The sequence below is a fragment of the Plutella xylostella genome, chromosome 17, assembly GCF_932276165.1.
Source record: "Plutella xylostella chromosome 17, ilPluXylo3.1, whole genome shotgun sequence".
Lineage (NCBI taxonomy): Eukaryota > Metazoa > Arthropoda > Insecta > Lepidoptera > Plutellidae > Plutella > Plutella xylostella.
The window spans coordinates 9,726,992-9,750,347 of record NC_063997.1 but is presented as its reverse complement, the minus strand read 5'-3'; the positions used below and the strand labels follow the sequence as shown (position 1 = coordinate 9,750,347).

At 38.4% G+C, this 23,356-nt stretch overlaps 1 protein-coding gene across 1 annotated transcript in view; it reads right to left on the bottom strand.

Annotated features, from left to right (window-relative positions):
* The window catches only part of LOC105380235 (dynein axonemal assembly factor 5), a 40,922-nt gene extending 18,141 nt beyond the window's left edge, over positions 1-22,781 (bottom strand). Inside the window, exons 1-11 of the mRNA XM_048626918.1 lie at positions 22,001-22,781; positions 21,714-21,897; positions 21,392-21,534; positions 21,164-21,238; positions 20,847-21,004; positions 14,844-15,047; positions 14,322-14,472; positions 13,698-13,862; positions 13,082-13,273; positions 13,018-13,028; positions 12,639-12,815 (exon numbers count right to left, since the gene is read on the bottom strand). Of these exons, the coding sequence (XP_048482875.1) occupies positions 12,639-12,815; positions 13,018-13,028; positions 13,082-13,273; positions 13,698-13,862; positions 14,322-14,472; positions 14,844-15,047; positions 20,847-21,004; positions 21,164-21,238; positions 21,392-21,534; positions 21,714-21,897; positions 22,001-22,625 (2,085 nt within the window). The 5' untranslated portion in view covers positions 22,626-22,781. The remainder of the gene's footprint in view (positions 1-12,638; positions 12,816-13,017; positions 13,029-13,081; positions 13,274-13,697; positions 13,863-14,321; positions 14,473-14,843; positions 15,048-20,846; positions 21,005-21,163; positions 21,239-21,391; positions 21,535-21,713; positions 21,898-22,000) is intronic.
* Positions 22,782-23,356: the final 575 nt, after the last annotated feature.

Sequence of the window (23,356 nt, the reverse complement as noted above, 5' to 3'; positions counted from 1 at the left end):
CCTAGTAGCGAGCGAACATCGTTTTGTGTACAAATATTGGGTTCTTTAATACCTCATAAATCTGAGTCACCTCCATTCGCGCGTTTTTCTAGCGTCTCGATTATTAGTTTATTCTGTCCTGAAAATAAACTTTTTCATAGCAACGAAATTTACAGGCTTTTTTTTATTCATTAATTTCTTATGTGGGTTTGGTGTTTAAGACACAGTAAGTAGGATAAAGTGCGTTTTTTAACATTATAGAAATAAGCTTTACTGAAATTTAATTCATAATTCGTTGCACACGTATATGGAACTATAAACGCGGCCAAACTTAAACTTTGTCTTTCTTTTTTATTCATTCAAGTTATTTCTTAACCACAATCGGCTCTCAGGTTATATACGTAGTTGTGTTGACGAAGGTTTGAGTAGTGTTGCCTCGCTTCGCTCGGCTCTCCAGGGTTTACAGTATGGTGGTTCGCATTGTTTTGCCTCGATTGGCTCGGCTCCACTTTTACGGTTAGGTAATACTTGAGTTGTATTGCCTCGCTGCGCTCGGCTCTTCATTGGTTGTGGTATAATGTTTTGAAATGTTTTGCCTCGCTACGCTCGGCTCTCCAAGGTTTGTGTTTGTTGGTATGATGGTTTGGATTGTTTTGCCTCGCTGCGCTCGGCTCTCCAGTTAAACAGGCAGTTGGTGATTATAGTAGTTTAGCCTCGCTACGCTCGGCTCCTCTCCAGGTCTCGGAATGGTAGTCTCGGTTGTTTTGCCTCGCTTCGCTCGGCTCTGCAGTTACATAGGTACTTGCTGTTTATTGTGCTTTAGCCTCGCTTCGCTCGGCTCGTCGGGTTTTCGGATGTTGGTTTCAGTAGTTTTGCCTCGCTCCGCTCGGCTCTCTAGGTTTTGGAATGATGGTTTAGGTTGTTTTGCCTCGCTTCGCTCGGCTTTCCACTTCGTAAACGGGACTTTTTCCGTAGTTTTTCTTTATTGATATTAATAATTATGATACGTAATGCCTCGCTTCGCTCGTATTTCTTTTCTTTATGGTAGGGTCACTTGTCGGATGCCTCGCTGCGCTCGGCTGGTTTTATTTTGGTATAGCTTGTAGAAGGACTATGGCCTCGCTGCGCTCGGCACTTAAACTGTGGTAAAGTTGATTTACATTTTGTATGATTTTTCGGAAAATATTTTTTCCCTTAAAAGTGGGGAGTTTTTATTTTAAATAATAATTGTTTGTATTTATCTACACAAATGCGCCATATACCATAAATCTGTAGGACCACTTCAAAGGGATGAAATTGCTAATGTTGGTAATTTTTTCTACGTTTTTAGGAAAATTTTGATTTTTTTCCCTAAAGGTGGGGAGTTTTTATTTTAAATTAAAATTACATGCATGTAACTACACAACCGCGCTATACATTTATAACCCCTCAGACCATCTCAAAGGGATATAATTGCATATTTATGAAAAAATTCCCATGTTTTTAGGGAAATTTTGATTTTTTCCCTACAAGTGGGGAGTTTTTATTTTAAATTAAAATTCTATACATTTAACTACACAATTGCGTTATACATTCCTAACCCCTCAGACCATCTCAAAGGGATAAAATTGCATATTATGTAAAATTTCCCATGTTTTTAGGGAAATGTTGTTTTTTTCCTCATAAGTGGGGAGTTTTTATTTTAAATTAAAATTGTATGCATTTAACTACACAAACACGCTATACATTCGAAACCCCTCAGACCATATCGAAGTGATAAAATTGCATATTTATGTAAATTTTCCCATGTTTTTAGGGAAATTTTGTTTTTTTTTCCTATAAGTGGAGAGTTTTTATTATTAATTAAAAATCTATGCATTTAACTACACAAACGTGCCATACATTTGAATCCCCTCGGACCATCACAAAACGATAAAATTGCATATTTATGTAAAATTTCCCATGTTTTTAGGGAAATTTTGATTTTTTTCCCTACAAGTGAGGAGTTTTTATTTTATAGAAAAATTAAGCGTACCTAAACACACAAACGCGCTCTACAAGTCAAAACTGTCAGACCACTCAATACAGGTGAAATAGCCTTAAAACATGTAAAATTTCTCTTTTACAAAATAGCTGCCACTTCATCCGCCATTTTGATTTTTGCAGTTTTCGGAATTTTCCCATGAATTTCACCATATATCCAACCATGTACAAAGAAAAACATCACCCCACCTCCCCCCCTTCTGGGAGATCAATTCACCTCAACTTGAATCGACGTCGAACTTTTTCAAAAATATAATCTCCCGTATTTCTCAGGGTTGCCAGCCGAAAGTAATAAAAATAGTCAAATGTCATTAGTATGAGCCTTTCTGACTAAACTGCATCATTTTTTAAAATCCAAAACGGTTATTTCAATTTTTTATGTTTTTGGGGAAAATCTCAAAATTTTCCCTAAAAATGGGGAAAATTTATTTAACTGGTATAGTCTACCCTACAAACCACACAAATGTGCTATACAAGACAAATCTCCCCAACCACTCGAAACATGTTAAAAAACCAATCAAAAATTGTGAAAAAAAGTCACTTTTACAAATTGGCCGCCAAAGCAGTCCGCCATTTTGTTTTTTCAATTTTTCGGAATTTTCCCATAAACTGCACCATACAACAGACCGTGTCCAAAAAAAATCATCACCCCACCTGCCTCCCTTCTGGGAGATCAATTCACCTCAAGTTGGGTCGACGTAAAAAAATCCGAAAAAATATAATCTCGCCTATCGCGCAGGGTTGCCAGTCGAAAGTAATAAAAATGGTCAAATGTCATTAGTACAGGTCTTTCCGACAAAACTGCATCAAATTTTAAAATTAAAACTGGCTATTTCTACTTTTCATGTTTTTGGGGAAAATCTTGAAATTTACCCTAAAAATGGGGAAAATTCTTTCACATGGCAACTTTACTTGTCAAACTGCATAACCGCTCCATACAAGTCAAACTTGTCAAATGCCCCCAACACAATAAAAAAATGCTTTGAAAATCCCCGAAAAAACACGTTTTTATAAAAAAATCTCCCCTCCCCCTGCAGTAAAAAAAAAACAATTTTTTGGAATTTTCCCATAAATTTCATCATGTGCCCCACCGTTTACAAAAAACACCATCCCCCTATCTCCCCCCCTTCCGGGAGATCAATTCACCTCAAGTCGGGTCTGACACGCCCTAAACTTTGCTTCACTGCAACTCGGCCGCCATTTTGTTTTTTTATTTTTTTATATTTTTTTTATAATCTGTCAGACATTCTAAACACACCCTCGAAATATAAAAAAATGTATGGTCACCAAAAAAGAGGAACAAAAAAAATTTTTTTTTTTTACAACTTTTTTTAAAAAGTCGAGGTTTTTCTCTACTCACCCGAGCACCCTGTACATTTCCCTAAAACATTTTTATATCAAAAAATGGCTCCTTCTGGGAGAACAATCATGTCAGTCAGTCAGTCAGTGGTAATCCAGCTATATATATTATAATAACTAGAGGTTGCGTTGTGGCGCGGGCTGCAAGCAGCCGCGCGGTGCTTTGATGCTTTTGGTTTAGGTGGGAGACAGTTTTCAGTATGAATTTCCATTTCAGCAGGGTATTGACTTGAATATACCGTAGCAAGTCTTTCTTGCGTTTTGTTATGCCTTAAAAACTGTGTTCACTATGTTTTTTTTATTAAAGGGGTACTTACTGATTATTTTGTTTCAGGTGGGATTAGTTTTCAGTATGAATTTCGGTTTCAGCAGGGTATTGACTTGAACTTGAACAAACCGTAGCAAATCCTTGTTGTGTTTTGTTTTGGATTAAAAACTGTTTTCAGTATGAATTTCGTTATAAAAGGGGTACATATGATTTTATTTTAGGGGGGTTACAGTTTTCAGTATGAATTTCGGTTTCAGCAGGGGTATTGACGTGACCATACCGTAGCAAATCCTTGTTGCGTTTTGTTATGCCTTATAAACTGCTTTTACTATGAATTTCTTCATTAAAGGGGTACTGATGATTTTGTTTTAGGTGTGATACGGTTTTCAGTATGAATTTTGGTGAGATACGGTTATTCACTTGACTATAACGTATCGAATATTTTATGGGGTTTAGTTTTCCCTTGAAATCTAATTTCAGTATGAAATTTGGTAGTAGATGAGTATTGATTTTCTCATAATACACTCAATTCAAAATGCCGACCCCATACGACCCCAATTCCTGTAGAGTTTTTTAAAACTCCACAGGATTGTTAATATTTGCCGTGAAAACTATTTTTAAATTACGGATTGTCTCACACAAATACGGTAGAGAAACTGATCTATATGGACAATTTTTGGTTTCGTAAACTTTGCCTAGTAGCAAGCGAACATCGTTTTGTGTACAAATATTGGGTTCTTTAATACCTCATAAATCTGAGTTATTCGTGCGTTTTTCTAGCATCTCGATTATTAGTTTACTCTGTCCTGAAGAGAAACTTTTTCATAGAAAAGAAATACACTGGCTTTTTTTATTCATTAATTTCTTACGTGGGTTTGCTGTTTAAGACTATTTTTACAGAACTATGTTTTACTTCAATTTAATCCATAATTGGAACTATAAACGCCCAAACATACAATTTGTATTTTTTTTATTCATTCAAGATATTTCTTAGCCACAATCGGCTCTCAGGTTATATAGTTGTGTTGACGAGGGTTTGAGTAGTGTTGCCTGGCTTCGCTCGGCTCTCCAGGGTTTGAAGTATGGTGGTTCGCCTTGTTTTGCCTCGCTTCGCTTGGCTCCTCTTTTACGGTAAGGTTATACTTAAGTTGTATTGCCTCGCTGCGCTCGGCTCTTCAGTGGTTGTGGTATGATGTTTTGAAATGTTTTGCCTCGCTGCGCTCGGCTCACCAATGTTTGAGGTATGATGGTTTGGATTGTTTTGCCTCGCTGCGCTCGGCTCTCCAGTCAAACAGGCAGTTGGTGATTAAAGTAGTTTAGCCTCGCTTCGCTCGGCTCCTCTCTAGGTCTCGGAATGATAATTTCGGTTGTTTTTCCTCGCTTCGTTCGGCTTTGCAGTTACATAGGCATTTGCTGTTTATTGCGCTTTAGCCTCGCTTCGCTCGGCTCATCGGGTTTCCGGATGTTGATTTCAGTATTTTTGCCTCGCTCCGCTCGGCTCTCTAGGTTTTGAATTGATGGTTTAGGTTGTTTTGCCTCGCTTCGCTCGGCTCTCCACTTCTTAAACGGGACTTTTCCTGTAGTTTTTCTTTATTGATAATAATAATTATGATACGTAATGCCTCGCTTCGCTCGGATTTCTTTTCTTTATGGCAGGGTTACTTGTCGATCGGATGCCTCGCTGCGCTCGGCTGGTTTTATTTTGGTATAGCTTGTAGGAGGACTATGGCCTCGCTGCGCTCGGCACTTAATCTGTGGTAAAGTTGATTTACACTTTGTATGTTTTTAGGGAAAATATTTTTTCCCCTAAAAGTGGGGAGTTTTTATTTTAAAAAATAATTCTTTGTATTTATCTACACAAATGCGCCATATACCACAAATCTGTCTGACCACTTCAAAGGGGTGAAATTGCTAATGTTGGTAATTTTTTCTACGTTTTTAGGGAAATTTTGATTTTTTTCCCTACAAGTGGTGAGTTTTTATTTGAAATAATTATTGTTTGTATTTATCTACACAAATGCGCCATATACCATAAATCTGTCTGAACTCTTCAACGGGGTGAAATTGCTAAAGTTGGTAATTTTTTTTACGTTTTTAGGGAAACTTTGATTTTTTTCCCCTTAAGTGGGGAATTTTTATTTCAAATAATTATTGTTTGTATTTATCTACACAAATGCACCATATACCACAAATCTGTCTGACCATTTCAAAGGGGTGAAATTGCATATTTATGTAAATTTTCCCATGTTTTTAAGGAAATTTTGTTTTTTTTCCTATAAGTGGGGAGTTTTTATTATCAATTAAAAATCTATGCATTTAACAACACAAACGCGCCATACATTCGAATCCCCTCGGACCATCACAAAACGATAAAATTGCATATTTATGTAAAATTTCCCATGTTTTTAGGGAATTTTTTTTTTTTTTCTATAAGTGGGGAGTTTTTTTTATTAATTAAAAATCTATGCATTTAACTACACAAACGCGCCATACATTCGAATCTCCTCAGACCATCACAAAACGACAAAATTGCATATTTACGTATAATTTCTCATGTTTTTAGGGAAATTTTGTTTTTTTCCCTAAAAATGGGGAGTTTTTATTTCATAAGAAAACTAAATGCATCCACCTACACAAACGCGCGCTACAAGTCAAAACTGTCAGACCACTCAATACAGGTGAAATAGCCTTAAAACATGTAAAATTTCTCTTTTACAAAATGGCTGCCACTTAATCCGCCATTTTGATTTTTGCAGTTTTCGGAATTTTTCTATTAATTTCACCATATATCCAACCATGTACAAAGAAAATCATCACCCCACCTCCTCCTCTTCTGGGAGATCAATTCACCTCAACTTGAATCGACGTCGAACTTTTTCAAAAATATAATCTCCCGTATTTCTCAGGGTTGCCAGCCGAAAGTAATAAAAATAGTCAAATGTCATTAGTATGAGCCTTTCTGACTAAACTGCATCATTTTTTTAAATCCAAAACGGTTATTTCTATTTTTCAGGTTTTTGGGGAAAATCTCAAAATTTTCCCTAAAAATGGGGAAATTTTATTTAGTAGGTACAGTCTACTCAACAAACTACACAAATGCGCCATACAAGACAAATCTCCCCAACCACTCTAAATAGGTAAAAAATCAAATCAAAAATCGTGAAAAAAAGTCACTTTTACAAAATGGCCGCCAAAGCAGTCCGCCATTTTGTTTTTTCAACTTTTCGGAATTTTCCCATAAACTGCACCATACATCAGACCGTGTACAAAAAAAATCATCACCCCACCTGCCTCCCTTCTGGGAGATCAATTCACCTCAAGTTGGGTCGACGTAAAAAAATCCGAAAAAATATAATCTCGCCTATCGCTCAGGGTTGCCAGTCGAAAGTAATAAAAATGGTCAAATGTCATTAGTACAGGTCTTTCCGACAAAACTGCATCAAATTTTAAAATCAAAAGTGGCCATTTCTACTTTTCATGTTTTTGGGGAAAATCTCGAAATTTACCCTAAAAATGGGGAATTTTTTTTTCACATGGCAACTCTACTCGTCAAACTACACAACCGCTCCATACAAGTCAAACCTGTCAAATGCCTCGAACACAATAAAAAAATGCTTTGAAAATGCCCGAAAAAACACGTTTTTATAAAAAAATGTCCCCTCCCCCCGCAATTGAAAAAAAAACATTTTTTGGAATTTTCCCTTAAATTTCATCATGTTCCCCGCCGTTTACAAAAAACAGCATCCCCCCACCTCCCCCCCTTCCGGGAGATCAATTCACCTCAAGTCGGGTCTGACACGCCCTAAACTTTGCTTCACTGCAACTCGGCCGCCATTTTGTTTTTTTATTTTTTTATATTTTTTTTTATAATCTGTCAGACATTCTTAATACACCCTCGAAATATGAAAAAATGTATGGTCACCAAAAAAGAGGAACAATAAAAAATTTTTTTTTTTACAACTTTTTTTTAATTTTCGGATTTTTTCTCTACTCACCCGAGCACCCTGTACATTTCCCTAAAACATTATTATATCAAAAAATGGCTCCTTCTGGGAGAACTACTATGTCAATGAATCAGTCAGTGGTAATCCAGCTTTATATATTATAACTAGAGGTCGCGTTGTGGCGCGGGCTGCAAGCAGCCGCGCGGGGCTTTGATGCTTTTGGTTTAGGTGGGAGACAGTTTTCAGTATGAATTTCAGTTTCAGCAGGGTATTGACTTGAGTATACCGTAGCAAATCTTTCTTGCGTTTTGTTATGCGTTAAAAACTGTGTTCACTATGTTTTTTTTTTATTAAAGGGGTACCTACTGATGATTTTGTTTCAGGTGGGATTAGTTTTCAGTATAAATTTCGGTTTCAGCAAGGTATTGTCTTGAACAAACCGTAGCAAGTCTATGTTGTGTTTTGTTTTGGATTAAAAACTGTTTTCAGTATGAATTTCGTTATAAAAGGGGTACTGATGATTTTATTTCAGGGGGGGTTACAGTTTTCAGTATGAATTTCGGTTTCAGCAGGGTATTGACGTAAACATACCGTAGCAAATCCTTGTTGCGTTTTGTTATGCCTTATAAACTGCTTTTACTATGTATTTCTTCATTAAAGGGGTACTCATGATTTTGTTTTAGGTGTGATACGGTTTTCAGTATGAATTTTGGTCAGATACGGTTATTCACTTGACTATAAACGTATCGAATATTTTATGGGGTTTAGTTTTCCCTTGAAATCTAATTTCAGTATGGTAGTAGATGGGTATTGATTTTCTCATAATACACTCACAACTTACAAATTCAAGAAATATCCGTTGTACACTCCCGGGCAATGAATAAGTTCCACTCACAAAATGTTTTTTAAAACCTCACAGGAATGTTAATATTTGCCGTGAAAACTATTTTTAAATTACGGATTGTCTCACACAAATACGGTAGAGAAACTGATCTATATGGACATTTTTTGGTTTCGTAAACTTTACCTAGTAGCGAGCGAACATAGTTTTGTGTACAAATATTGGGTTCTTTAATACCTCATAAATCTGAGTCACCTCCATTCGCGCGTTTTTCTAGCGTCTCGATTATTAGTTTTTTCTGTCCTGAAAAGAAACTTTTTCATAGCAACGAAATTTACAGGCTTTTTTTTATTCATTAATTTCTTATGTGGGTTTGCTGTTTAAGACACAGTAAGGAGGATAAAGTGCGTTTTTTAACATTATAGAACTATGCTTTACTGAAATTGAATTCATAATTGGTTGCACACGTATATGGAACTATATAAACGCGGCCAAACTTAGACTTTGTCTTTCTTTTTTATTCATTCAAGTTATTTCTTAACCACAATCGGCTCTCAGGTTATATACGTAGTTGTGTTTGCGAGGGTTTGAGTAGTGTTGCCTCGCTTCGCTCGGCTCTCCAGGGTTTGCAGTATGGTGGTTCGCATTGTTTTGCCTCGATTGGCTCGGCTCCTCTTTTACGGTTAGGTAATACTTGAGTTGTATTGCCTCGCTGCGCTCGGCTCTTCAGTGGTTGTGGTATGATGTTTTAAAATGTTTTGCCTCGCTACGCTCGGCTCTCCAAGGTTTGTGGTATGATCGTTTGGATTGTTTTGCCTCGCTGCGCTCGGCTCTCCAGTTAAACAGGCAGTTGGTGATTAAAGTAGTTTAGCCTCGCTTCGCTCGGCTCCTCTCCAGGTCTCGGAATGGTAGTCTCGGTTGTTTTGCCTCGCTTCGCTCGGCTTTGCAGTTACATAGGCACTTGCTGTTTATTGTGCTTTAGCCTCGCTTCGCTCGGCTCGTCGGGTTTTCGGATGTTGGGTTCAGTAGTTTTGCCTCGCTCCGCTCGGCTCTCTAGGTTTTGGATTGATGGTTTAGGTTGTTTTGCCTCGCTTCGCTCGGCTTTCCACTTCGTAAACGGGACTTTTTCCGTAGTTTTTCTTTATTGATATTAATAATTATGATACCTTATGCCTCGCTTCGCTCGGATTTCTTTTCTTTATGGCAGGGTTAGTTGTCGGATGCCTCGCTGCGCTTTGCTGGTTTTATTTTGGTATAGCTTGTAGAAGGAATATGGCCTCGCTGCGCTCGGCATTTAAACTGTGGTAAAATCGATTTACATTTTGTATGATTTTTCGGAAAATATTTTTTCCCTTTAAAGTGGGGAGTTTTTATTTTAAATAATTATTGTTTGTATTTATCTACACAAATGCGCCATATACCACAAATCTGTCTGACCACTTCAAAGGGGTGAAATTGCTAATGTTGGTAATTTTTTCTACGTTTTTAGGGAAATTTTGATTTTTTCCCTAAAAGTGGGGAGTTTTTATTATAATATAAATATTGTTTGTATTTATCTACACAAATGCGCCATATACTATAAATCTGTCTGACCACTTCAACGGGGTGAAATTGATAATGTTGGTAATTTTTTGTACATTTTTAGGGAAATTTTGATTTTTTTCCCTAGAAGTGGGGAGTTTTTATTTTAAATAATTATTGTTTGTATTTATCTACACAAATGCGCCATATACCATAAATCTGTCTGACCACTTCAAAGGGGTGAAATTGCTAATGTTGGTAATTTTTTCTACGTTTTTAGGGAAATTTTGATTTTTTCCCCTTCAAGTGGGGAGTTTTTATTATAATATAAATATTGTTTGTATTTATCTTCACAAATGCGCCATATACCATAAATCTGTCTGACCACTTCAACGGGGTGAAATTACTAATGTTGGTAATTTTTTGTATGTTTTTAGGGAAATTTTGATTTTTTCCCTAGAAAAGGGGAGTTTTTATTTTAAATAATTATTGTTTGTATTTATGTACACAAATGCGCTATATACCATAAATCTGTCTGACCACTTCAACGGGGTGAAATTGCTAATGTTGGTAATTTTTAATACGTTTTTAGGGAAATTTTGATTTTTTTCCCTATAAGTGGGGAGTTTTTATTTTAAATTAAAATTGTATGTGTTTAACTACACAAATACGCCATTCACTCGAAACACCTCAGACCATCTCAAAGTGATAAAATTGCATATTTATGTAAATTTTCCCAATGTTTTTAGGGAAAATTTGTTTTTTTTCCTATAAGTGGGGAGTTTTTATTATTAAATAAAAATCTTTGCATTTAATTACACAAACTCGCCTTACATTCGAATCCCCTCAGACCATCACAAAACGATAAAATTGCATATTTATGTAAAATTTCCCATGTTTTAGGGAAATTTTGATTTTTTCCCTAAAAGTGGGGAGTTTTTATTTCATAAGCAAACTAAATGCATCGACCTACACAAACGCGCTCTACAAGTCAAAACTGTCAGACCACTCAATACAGGTGAAATAGCCTTAAAACATGTAAAATTTCTCTTTTACAAAATGGCTGCCACTTCATCCGCCATTTTGATTTTTGCAGTTTTCGGAATTTTCCTATTAATTTCACCATATATCCAACCATGTACAAAGAAAATCATCACCCCACCTCCTCCTCTTCTGGGAGATCAATTCACCTCAACTTGAATCGACGTCGAACTTTTTCAAAAATATAATCTCCCGTATTTCTCAGGGTTGCCAGCCGAAAGTAATAAAAATAGTCAAATGTCATTAGTATGAGCCTTTCTGACTAAACTGCATCATTTTTTTAAATCCAAAACGGTTATTTCTATTTTTCAGGTTTTTGGGGAAAATCTCAAATTTTTCCCTAAAAATGGGGAAATTTTATTTAACTGGTATAGTCTACCCATCAAACTACACAAATGCGCCATACAAGACAAACCTCCCCAACCACTCTAAACATGTGAAAAAACTAATCAAAAATCGTGAAAAAAAGTCACTTTTACAAAATGGCCGCCAAAGCAGTCCGCCATTTTGTTTTTCAACTTTTCGGAATTTTCCCATAAACTGCACCATACATCAGACCGTGTACAAAAAAAATCATCACCCCACCTGCCTCCCTTCTGGGAGATCAATTCACCTCAAGTTGGGTCGACGTAAAAAAATCGGAAAAAATATAATCTCGCCTATCGCCCAGGGTTGCCAGTCGAAAGTAATAAAAATGGTCAAATGTCATTAGTACGGGTCTTTCCGACAAAACTGCATCAAATTTTAAAATCAAAAGTGGCGATTTCTACTTTTCATGTTTTTGGGGAAAATCTCGAAATTTACCCTAAAAATGGGGAAAATTCTTTCACATGGCAACTCTACTCGCCAAACTACACAACCGCTCCATACAAGTAAAACCTGTCAAATGCCCCCAACACAATAAAAAAATGCTTTGAAAATCCCCGAAAAAACACGTTTTTATAAAAAAATCTCCCCTCCCCCCGCAATGAAAAAAAAAAGATTTTTTGGAATTTTCCCGTAAATTTCATCATGTGCCCCACCGTTTGCAAAAAACACCATCCCCCCACCTCCCCCCCTTCCGGGAGATCAATTCACCTCAAGTCGGGTCTGACACGCCCTAAACTTTACCTCACTGCAACTCGGCCGCCATTTTGTTTTGTTATTTTTTTATATTTTTTTTATAATCTGTCAGACACTCTAAATACACCCTCGAAATATAAAAAAATGTATGGTCACCAAAACGGAGGAACAAAAAAAATTTTTTTTTTTTACAACTTTTTTTAAAAAGTCGAGGTTTTTCTCTACTCACCCGAGCACCCTGTACATTTCCCTAAAACATTTTCATATCAAAAAATGGCTCCTTCTGGGAGAACAATCATGTCAGTCAGTCAGTGGTAATCCAGCTTTATATAGCGTCTTATTCTCAGGAAGTCTTCTTGAGGAATAAAACTTCATTAACCGACTTGACGATGATGATTTATGTTGCAGAAACGTGGACGCCATTTTGATGGACTGTTTAGGTACTGATTTAAAGTCCTTCAATAAGTACGCTATAGAGAGAGCTATACTTCGACGAGCTAAAAATCTATGCAAAATATCTCATCGAAGCTTCTCTATTCCGGCGACCTAACCTCACTCAACCGAAGAAACCTCACTTAACCTCATTACAAAATACACCCACCTCATCACCACTATCCCCCTCTCCCTTCTTGGTCTCATCGAGCTCCGCGTCACTCTGCGGGTGCTCCTGCAGAGCGGAGCACAGGCAGGCCACGGCCGCCGTGCGGATCGCCTCGGCGGTACGCCCCGGCGACCAGACTAGGTTCGGGACTATCACCTCTGTTGGTAAGAAAGTATGCTCAGTTGGTTGAAAGAATGGGGGAATATATTAGGTTACCAAGGAACACAAGAGGGCAGCATTGTCACATAATTATTTGTTTTATTCTTTATAGAATCTTTGGATGTTTCTAACTATGATAAAGCATGCTCCCTCGGTTATAATGTGTGTACATAACCCATATCCATTATATCAACTTCCTGTTATATACTGAAATACTTACTCTATTCTTATCTGACTTGTTTATGGTCCATAGACTAAAAAACAAAACACATAAACTTACAAACCTTCAATAACAATCTTCAAAAACGCCTCCAGTTTCTCCCTCTCAGCTTTACGGAAGTTGTGCTGTCTCTTCAGCAGCACCGTGGACAGCGTGGTGAACATCTTCAGCTTGACCTCGGGGTCCACCTTGGGCGTCGCCAGGCACTCCTTGAGCAGCGGCGCTATGAGGTGGAGCTGGGGCCCGAGAGCCCAGTCTGTGGGTGTTAGAGTCTCCAGTTACATCAGCTGTCGTGGAACATAATAGGTATCTGTTTGGTAGTGACGTCTATACATACAAATACTATGTAATTTACATAATGTAAAGTATAAAGTACGGTTGAGTGCTTCTGCTTGTAACTTAGGCCGCGTCCACGACGCCAGCGGGCGGAGCGGCGGCACTCACTAGTATAGGTACCTACTATGGCGGAGAATTATGTACAAATCTCCACCATACCTAGAGTAAATAATACTAGTCGGTACCGTTCTCCGAATAAGGCATTAGTACTGATAATGTGATTTATGAGCGAGCCGGAACGTAGGTAGTGCGCTTCTAATCCCTATAATATAAACAGACTATGTACAAATTAGCTTGCGCGTACAATGCGTCATCACACCAACACTTGATCAACCAGTACTCACCAGAATAAACCAGCACAGTCTCCAACAGACACCGGTCCGGGGTCATCAGGTCCCACGTGAGTGCGTCACTAGTGATGGCGCTCAGTACGCGCGGTATGTGCTTGTCATACAGGTACGGGAGCGTCGGGCCGAGCCGCTCGATGGAGCGGAGCTTGTCGAGGTTCGCTGGGGAGTGGTGGGGGTTGTGAATAGGTAAGTATAGGTGTAAAATTATTGTAGAAGATAAGTCAGAGATAGTGGTTTACTTGTCTAAGAGATAAGTGTGTAAGGGCGAACTTTCAGGAAAGGTTTTAAGAATTAGTAAGCAGTATTTTACACTGACAATAAGGTAGACTTCCTGCATATTTTTGCTAGTGTAAACCCAGCTATACATGGGTGCTAATCGCCATCTGGCGATGCCGCCTATCCAAATCACAGTAAAATTGTTAGTTTTATAACTTCTATGGGTGTTACAGACATCCAAAAAACAGCAGGAAAATGGCGGCTGGTACATAACATACATAAGTGGTAGTAGAAGTATTTCGTCTGCCATTTTGATATTGTACCTATCTTTATCTGCGGGTGTTATAAATACCTACACGTTCCACCACAAATTTCCCATCTTTTTTACACCCCAATACTCACACAAAGCCATGAACTGTATCTTGTTGTCATGCGGCATGGCGTAGACGGTGAAGCAGGCGGTGAACAGCTGGTCGGCCACCGCGCCGCAGTCAGAGTCGCACAGGGTCAGACTTGCGTCGGCTACGCGCATGAGGTTGGTTTGGTATTTGGGCTGCAAGGAAATAGATGATCGGTATTTAGGGCATGTTCTTTCGCGTGTACTTATTAAGACATTACAGTATATTATTATGTATACATATACATATTAGATAGACATAACATCGTAAAAGGGTATTGCAAGCCACTTGATCATTGTTATTATGAACAACTTTTAGACAAATGATTTTTCCTTTTTCAACTTTCAAGAGCAACCTTTTGGATAACTGCACAAATAAGGGAAGCTTTAATGAATTGGGGAAGACGGCAAATGTTTCTAAGCGAAGCCATGCAGCGAGTTTTTGCTAGTGTTTTCGCTGATTAGACCCATAAACAGAATCAGGCACTACATCGAGAAATAACGCCAATCAAGTTATCAGTACCAACCTTCCTAGTCCTGCAATAGTCGGGCTGCGCCAGCATCCCGCACATCTCGTCCAACACCTTTCCTGCGACAAGGTTCCTCTGCGACCCTTTCAGCACCTCACTCAGTACGAGAAGGGTACTCCAGGAGTCCATGTCGGCCTCCAGGAGCGGCCACCACGTGTCCGGGGTTATGAAGTAGCCAAATAGCTCTGCTGCGCGTTTTATCTGTGGAGGGATGGGTGGGATAAGTTGCTATACTAGTCATTTGTAATTACACAGTAACAGTGCAGGAATATTAATTTAAAGTTCGTCAACATCAGTGAACACAGCGCGCTCGTTGGTGCTTGACGCATAAACTGGTTCTCTGTGTAGCTAATTCTTTTGTCGTGCGCGTAGTTTTAAATATCATAATATTATTTACTATGCTGATTCTATATTGGGTGAATCGATATGGATAGCGATAAACCATGCTCTGATTTGGAGTTTTCTGACGGGTGTGTTGATAATACAAGTTTAGAGGTGAATAATAGAGGGGTTGTTTTTACACATGAATCGTTGGCGGCGGAGGCGATGACTCAGAGCGGTTGCGAAACTCGTCCCGAGAAGCGGAGTCGTGAAATGGATCCAAATGAAGTGTGGACCATTGTGGGGCGGAGAGGTAAGCGGCAAGCACGAGTAGACAGTAATGATAGCGAGTTGATTATACCACAAGAAAAGATCGAAGTAAGTATTATTTCGAAAGATAAGTTACCCAAACAAATTTCATTGGCCCGACTACTGAAAGCGGAGGGTATTACTGATGTTATGAGGGTGAAATACATTAATGCATACAAAGTTTTGATACAATTGAAGGATGATAAAAGTGCTGACAAATTATTGGCCTGCCAAGCATTCATTGAGAAAGGATTCCGCTGTCAGAAAACCATGGATGTTGACAAATCTTATGGCATAATCAGGGATATAGACCTTGACCTGTCCGATGATGAGGTGCTACAAAACATTAGCTGCGATATTCCCATCTTAGGTGTTAGAAGACAAAAAAGGCGCAACTTTGAAACAAACGAGTTTGAACTGACAGAAGTGGTGCAGGTATGTTTTAGCGGCTCTTCTTTGCCAAAGTATATTAAATCCCACGACGTAAGAGTAAATGTGGAACCCTACATTTTCCCAGTTACACAATGCTCAAAGTGTTGGAAATATGGACACACGATCAGAGTATGTCCCACAAGGCTCAGATGTCCTAAGTGTGGTAAAAATCATCCGAACTGTGAAACCACAAAATTTAGGTGTGTTAATTGTGGAGGCGCCCACATGGCCTTATCACGTACATGTCCTTTGTTTGTTAAGGAAAAAAAAATGCGTGAAATTATGGCAGAGTTTAACTGTTCATACCGTAGAGCGCTAACTATTTATGTCCCTCCATCACCCATACCTACAAATGTACGCGAAGAGGAGGAGCCTATTTCTGTGGACAAAACTCACGTTACGACTATAATGAACGGTGCTCGCACCTACGCCCAAGTCACACAACATAGTTCGCATAGATCGGTGCAACAGGCTGTAGAGGAGGCTCCGGTAGACATAACCGATAGTACGACCACCCGGGGTTTGCACCGTTCTAATACTGACGATAAGAATACGAAGAAGAGAAAATATAGAAAACGGAGTAGGAAAGAAAATGTATGGTGGGATGGCGTTGACGCCGAATTCTCATCGGCTGATTCCATCGATCCTAGCCCTCAGCGGGAGGATACGGAAAGAGTAGATAAACAATCTCGCAAGGAAGGAGGCAGCTTCGTGGACTTACTATTAAAACTTAAAAACGTTATATTCATGAGAGGCTGTACTTGGGAAGAAAAAATTAAGTTATGCATAAAACACGCCTTTGAATACATCATGTGTGCTTCCGTAGATTTTATATCAACTATACCATGGCTTAAAACTGTATTTGTAAATTCGTAATGGCTAAATTAAATGTACTTAATTTTATGCAATGGAATGCCCAAAGTTTGCGCCCGAAATTAAAAGAATTAGAACTGTTATTATCTCATGAAAAGGTTCACATCTGTATTCTATCAGAAACGTGGTTAGAGCCAGAAAGTTTCTTAAGTATTAGCGGCTATAATATATTTCGACAGGATAGAATAGACTCTTACGGTGGAGTGGCACTAGTAATTCACTCTTCTATAAAATGCCAATCTCGAACCTTTAGACCAATAAATTCTGGTATTCAGATAGTTCAAGTTAAACTGTTCAATTGCGACTTCGTTGAAAACGTAGTCTCCATCTACTGCCCGTCTACTATTCATACTACTCGCCACGATTGGGATAACATATTTTCAGAATACTCGAGTAGAAGCATAATTGCGGGAGATTTTAATGCCCACCATTCTAACTGGTCTAATAGAACGGATTCCAGAGGTACACATATATTTGATTGTCTCATTGATAATAACTTTGTTTCGCTCAATGACAGTTCCCCAACTCGCATTAAACTTGTTAATGGTCGACTTCAAAAAAGCTCTCCAGACATTACTTTTGTATCAGCAGACATAGCTCTAAAATTTAACTGGAAAGTGATGAATGAAAACTTTGGTAGTGATCACTTGATAATAAAGTTTTCGTCAAATATAGCACATACAACAAATAATTCAAGCAAGTGGAACTTTAAAAAAGCAGATTGGAAATCATATAGTTCAAAGCTTCAAGATAGTTTTTCCAACCGTTTCTGCTTAGGAAATGATATACAATTAGATTATAATAGCTTTTTAGATATTTTGGTAGAGGCTGCTGATGAAAATATTCCTAAAATCAAAATTTGTAACAGTCCCCTCCGTGTACAGGATTTTAAACCTAAGCCTTATTGGAATGCAGACATCTCGAAAGCAGTAGCGGAACGCCGTTTAGCCTTAGCTAGTTTTAGACGAAACCCTACCCCTCTTAATCTAGAACAGCTGCAACTTAAAGTCTCCTCTGCTCAACGTATGATACGTAAAGCTCGAAACAAAGCCTGGCAAGAATTTTGTAGCAGTGTTGATAAAAATATTAGTGCTAGTGAAATGTGGAGACGAATGCGTTGGCTTAAGGGATATCGTCAACCAAGAGCCCAAATTGACTTTAAAGATGCCGAGAAAATGATGCGAGGTTTGTGCCCGGATTATGTTAGCCCTAGTACTCCGTCCTTTGATTCTATTAATGACATTTTAGATTCTCAGATAACACTAACTGAATTAGAACACTGCATTAAATGCAAAGACACGGCCCCAGGGGATGATGGCATCTCTTTCTCGATGATAATGAACATTCCTACGGTGGGTAAGCAAGTTTTGATCGAACTCTATAGTAAATTCCTAACACTTGGCTTTGTTCCATATCAGTGGAGGAAGGTCAAACTAGTAGCTATCCCGAAGAGTGGCGGATCTAGTACAAATCCTGCATTCAGACCCATTGCTCTTATGTCATGCCTATGTAAAATATTTCACTCTATACTTAAAAATCGTATTGAATGGTTTCTCGAACAAAAGAGCGTATTCTCCAGAAAAATGGTAGGATTCAGAAAAACTAGATCTTGCCTAGATAGTCTAGCTGAACTTGTTTCAAACATCCAATTGAGCTTCGCCAAAAATGATGTTACTGTGGCTTGTTTCATTGATATTGATAGCGCATATAACAACGTTGATATAGTTAATCTAGTGCAAACTCTGGATAGGCTCTGTCTTGGGAGAGGCATTTGTCGATACATATTTGAATTTTTAAATTTTAGAGATCTATCTATAACTACTGCAGATAGTAAATACATTTCAAGATGCACAGCAATGGGTCTGGCCCAGGGTGATCCTCTATCTCCCATCCTATTTAATATTGCTACATACAATATCTGTCACTTGATTACCAGTGTGAACATCTCACAGTATGCGGATGACTTTGTCATTTACACATCAGCCAAACATAGTCTGAATGCAGTGGATAATATTCAAACATCACTGTATACTATATCTAATCTAATATAACGACTCGGCTTAGACATATCATCTCGTAAAACATGCGTGTGTTTATTCAGTAGAGGATTCAGACGATATAATCATATAATAGAATTGAATGGTCACAATATAAAACAGGTACAATCAGTCAAATACTTAGGACTATGGCTCGACAGTTCACTAAAATGGGGTAAACATATAAACGAGATGTATGAAAAGTCTTCTGCCTTTATAAACATCTTTAAAGTACTGGGTAACACAAGATGGGGAGTCCACCCCAAACATCTCAGGAGATTATACATAGCTTTAATTCGCAGTCGCCTCGATTACGGTAGCTTCCTTTATGATACTGCAGTTAAAAACCATTTAAATAAGTTAGACAAACTCCAGAATTGCGTAATGAGAGTGATAGGAAGCTTTATAAAATCCACCCCCATATATGTAATGGAGAGTGAGCTTTCCCTGCAACCACTCATGATCCGTCGTCGTTATTTAGCTAGCAAGTATATCATAAAGGCCAGGTCCTTCCAAAACAAAATTACTGAGTTAGCTACTTTATGCGAATCTAACAGGTACTGGAGAAATAAAAAACCTATCCTATTGGTGGATGTTTATAATCATATTAAGGATACCCCGGTTCAAGCTTGTGATATACTCGAGATGTTCACACTGGAGACTTGGGTTAGCAACATCGATTTGTCTAATATTGTGGTTCATTCAATCGAAAGTGTAGATAAATCAAAGAGAAGATACAAATCCTCTGAGCTATATGAAAAGTGTAGTGTATACCTAACCGAAAACTACCCTAATTTTTATAGGATCTTTACAGATGGCTCGAAGAGTGGTGATGGTATCGGGGCAGCATTCTTTGATAGTCAGGCTAATGTTCACGGCAAATTCAAAATTACGTCTAACCTTTCAATAATGTTTGTTGAACTACTGGCGATAGCGGAAGCCATGTCTTACTGCTTTATTTTGGATAAAAACAAATTTGTTATCTTGACTGACTCAAAGAGTGCGCTTCAGCATGTGGCTCGATGTACCTCTAGTAGTAGAGGTTCACCGATAGGCTACACAATTTTAGATATGCTTTTAAAATTTGCAAAATCTAATAAAACCATTGTTCTTCAATGGATCCCATCACATATAGGCATACTTGGAAATGAAGAAGCCGATCGCTTAGCGAATGTAGCCATTACAGATGGAATCCCCACACAAACCTTACCTTTTTACACGGACCTGCTACCCAAAATTAAATTAAAATGTTATGATATGTGGAAGGAATATTTCGATGAACGGTCGCAAACTTTGGGCATTTGGTACCGAACTATTCAATCACACCCTACTCACTCACCATGGTTTGATACATCAGAGTTAACAAGAAGAGATATTGTTACAGCTTTGCGATTAAGATCTGGGCATATACCGTTAAATAAGTTCGCATTCCTGATGAAAAAAGTTGACTCTCCTAATTGCACAGAGTGCGGTGTGATTGAAGACGTTTACCATATTATTGTAGAATGTGTACGTAATTGTAGTGTAAGAGAACAATTGTATATTGATAATAGTTTACAAGTAACTGGTGGCTGTAATAGCATTTTAGCACGACCAAACTCTGATAAGGCTAAAATACTGTATAAAATTGTCAATTTTGGTTTAAGTGCTAGATTTAATTCAAATAGATAAGCTTAATTAAGTGTGTGTAATAATGAGGGTGACATGGTCACTTGTGTACCAAGCCCTTTTAAATTAATAAAGATTAAAAAAAAAAAAAAAGTTCGTCAACATTATGTCGGGCCGCTGCACAAAAGTCGGTGAGTAGGTATTTAATGTAACAGTGCGGCGGGATAGTGTGCTGATAGTTAATTTTACGCTGATCGTACGGCCCAGACGTTCCTGTATAAGAAAAATTTACACATAAGAAACAGGAACTCGGCGAGAAGGCTCCTTTCGTGCACTCCATCTTTGGTGCATATCTATGGTGAGGTGATTACAATGAGAGGCATGCCAATACAGACACTGGCCGCCGATACGCCAAACGTACCTCAACAACAACTCTCTCGTCGTCGTCTCCAGCCCCTCTCTGCAGTATCCTGACGACGGCGGGCGCGTGCTGCGTGCCGCCCTCCTCCGCGCCCAGCACCAGCCAGCACAGCAGCTGGGCCACGCGCAAGCGGCAGTCCGCCTGCCAGCCGTCCATTTCTGCGGGGGATGGAGAGTCAAAGTCAAGTACTTAAGTACTTTTATTCATTGTAACTATAAATATCAAATTTTCTGATGAATAGATATATTTTTTTACAAACTACTCCGTTTGAAATAGGGGCATGTAGAAAGAAAACAGTATAATTAAATAAAGCTCACCCTTCCCTATTGCTGGTACAATTTTCCCGATGTTCTGTTGCACCAGAGTCCTGCAGCCAAAGTTTGGGCGCTTTACTGGAAATAAAGAGAAAAAAAATGTTATTTTAGTTTCTTCAAATATCTTGCTCAATTTACAAAAGTAAATATTATCAAGAGGTTCAGGGGTATCTATTTAATAATAGAGGGAATTAGAGGTTTAATAATCATAGTATCAGTGAATTCACTCACCATCAGGATAGTAGGAAGGTACATCTGTCAGAAAATCTGTCTTCTTCTTCAGGTCTTCTTCATTCTCCTCCAAATACTGAAGGCCTATATCATTCCAGAGCTTAGAAGCTGTCTCTCTGATGTCAGCCATTACATCACTGAGGCTACAATGGTGAAGAGAGAACCAAGTAATAACTAAACATTTTAATAATAATACTTGCCAATCTAGATTGATTACAATTTAAGCTTTTATAGCAGTAAACTTCCAACAAATATATTACCTCCAAATAAGGGTAACACATTGGGCAATAATTGTGGCAGTAAAATAAATAAAATGTTATACCTGGTCAATAACAATGGTATCATCCGATGCCAGAATGAGTATCGGTCTCTGAAGCTCAGCATCCAGTTGCCCACCTCCAGGGTGACTTGCAGACGGACCTGTGTGTTCTCATCGAACAGCTTCTCTGCCATCGGGGTGATTGACAGCTCAAAGCATTTCACATTACCCGCCATTACTACTGCACCTGATAGTATGGAATTCAATGTTGAGGTAGATTTCCAATAGCAGTTCATTTAGAGGAAAGTTTAAATAACATTGTTTTTGATAATAGGCTGAATTTAACATACCAATGGCTTTAATGGATGCAACTCGAACCCTAAAATGTTGGTGAGCAAAATTGGATAGTAATGGCTTCACATAACTCTCGCTCTGGAAGTGGAAGTCTCTTTGCAAGACTTTTGTCACCAGAATAATACATTCACAAGCCTCCAGCTTCACCTTGGGGTATGGATCAGCAGCCGTTTTCGTCAGGATACTAGTCAACTCATTGATAAAAGGACTGAGCAAATGAGTAACTTTGTATTTCTCTAGTATCTTGTGAACCAGCTCTATCAGGACTAATCTTATTTCCTCGGATTCCTCAACGATTTCCGGACAACCTATGCGACGGACGATGACTGGCAGAATATAGGTGAGGTAATAATCATTAAGAGGCAGTTGTTCTATGAAATTAGAGATGATTAGGGCTGCAGCTTCTCTACAGGCCTCGGAAGCGTCGGAGAAGCTTTTAAGCACATAGGCGTATATTTCTGGAAAGACCACCGTCAGATCACAGTCTTTATTTGCCGGATTTTCGAAAACTTCCTCGTTAATCTTCAATAAGGCATGTTTCCTGGCAATTTTAGATTCACTTTGCAAACTAGCAATATGTTGTTCTAAAACACCTTTAGGATTATCTTCTAGCTTTGCCATTGTGATTCCTCAGTCGGTAGTTAGTCCCGAAAAAAAATTATTATCGATTAAACGCTCTGTTAAATCAATAGGACAAGGTATTTTCGTGAAAATTCTTGTTTTTATAGGTTATGCGTTGATAAACAAAACTGTTGCCATAACAACAAAAACGTGAATTTGACAGCATGGCAGATGGCAGCTGTCACGCTGTCAGCCTGTCACAAACATAGAGTAAGTAACTACTACGTCGGTTTTTTTTACCGCAAGTTCACGTTCAAACTGCGCTACACCCATAGACTTAGTATACACTAGCGTCTAAGTCTATGGCTACACCTACGAGTGATAACTCGGAAAATCAGAACTTATTGTAGACTAGCTGTTCCCGCGCGCTTCGCTTCGCCTTAAAAAGTTTCCCGTGGGAATTCCGGGATAAAAAGTAGCCTATGTTCTTTCCCAGGGTCAAGACCGTATGTATACCAAATTTCATTCAAATCCGTTCAGTAGTTTTGGCGTGAAAGAGTAACAGACAGACAGACAGACAGACAGACACAGTTACTTTCGCATTTATAATATTAGTTAGGATTAGGATAAGTACTTATGTTCCTAGGAATGCTATAGAGCGTTTCATCAAATAACATGACTTAAACAGACAAAATCCAACCTTAGTCCAATGTAATTAGCGTTTTGACAGATCAATTATCCGGTGAAATGGTCTATAGAATTGATCTACACATTATTATTGATCTACGTAC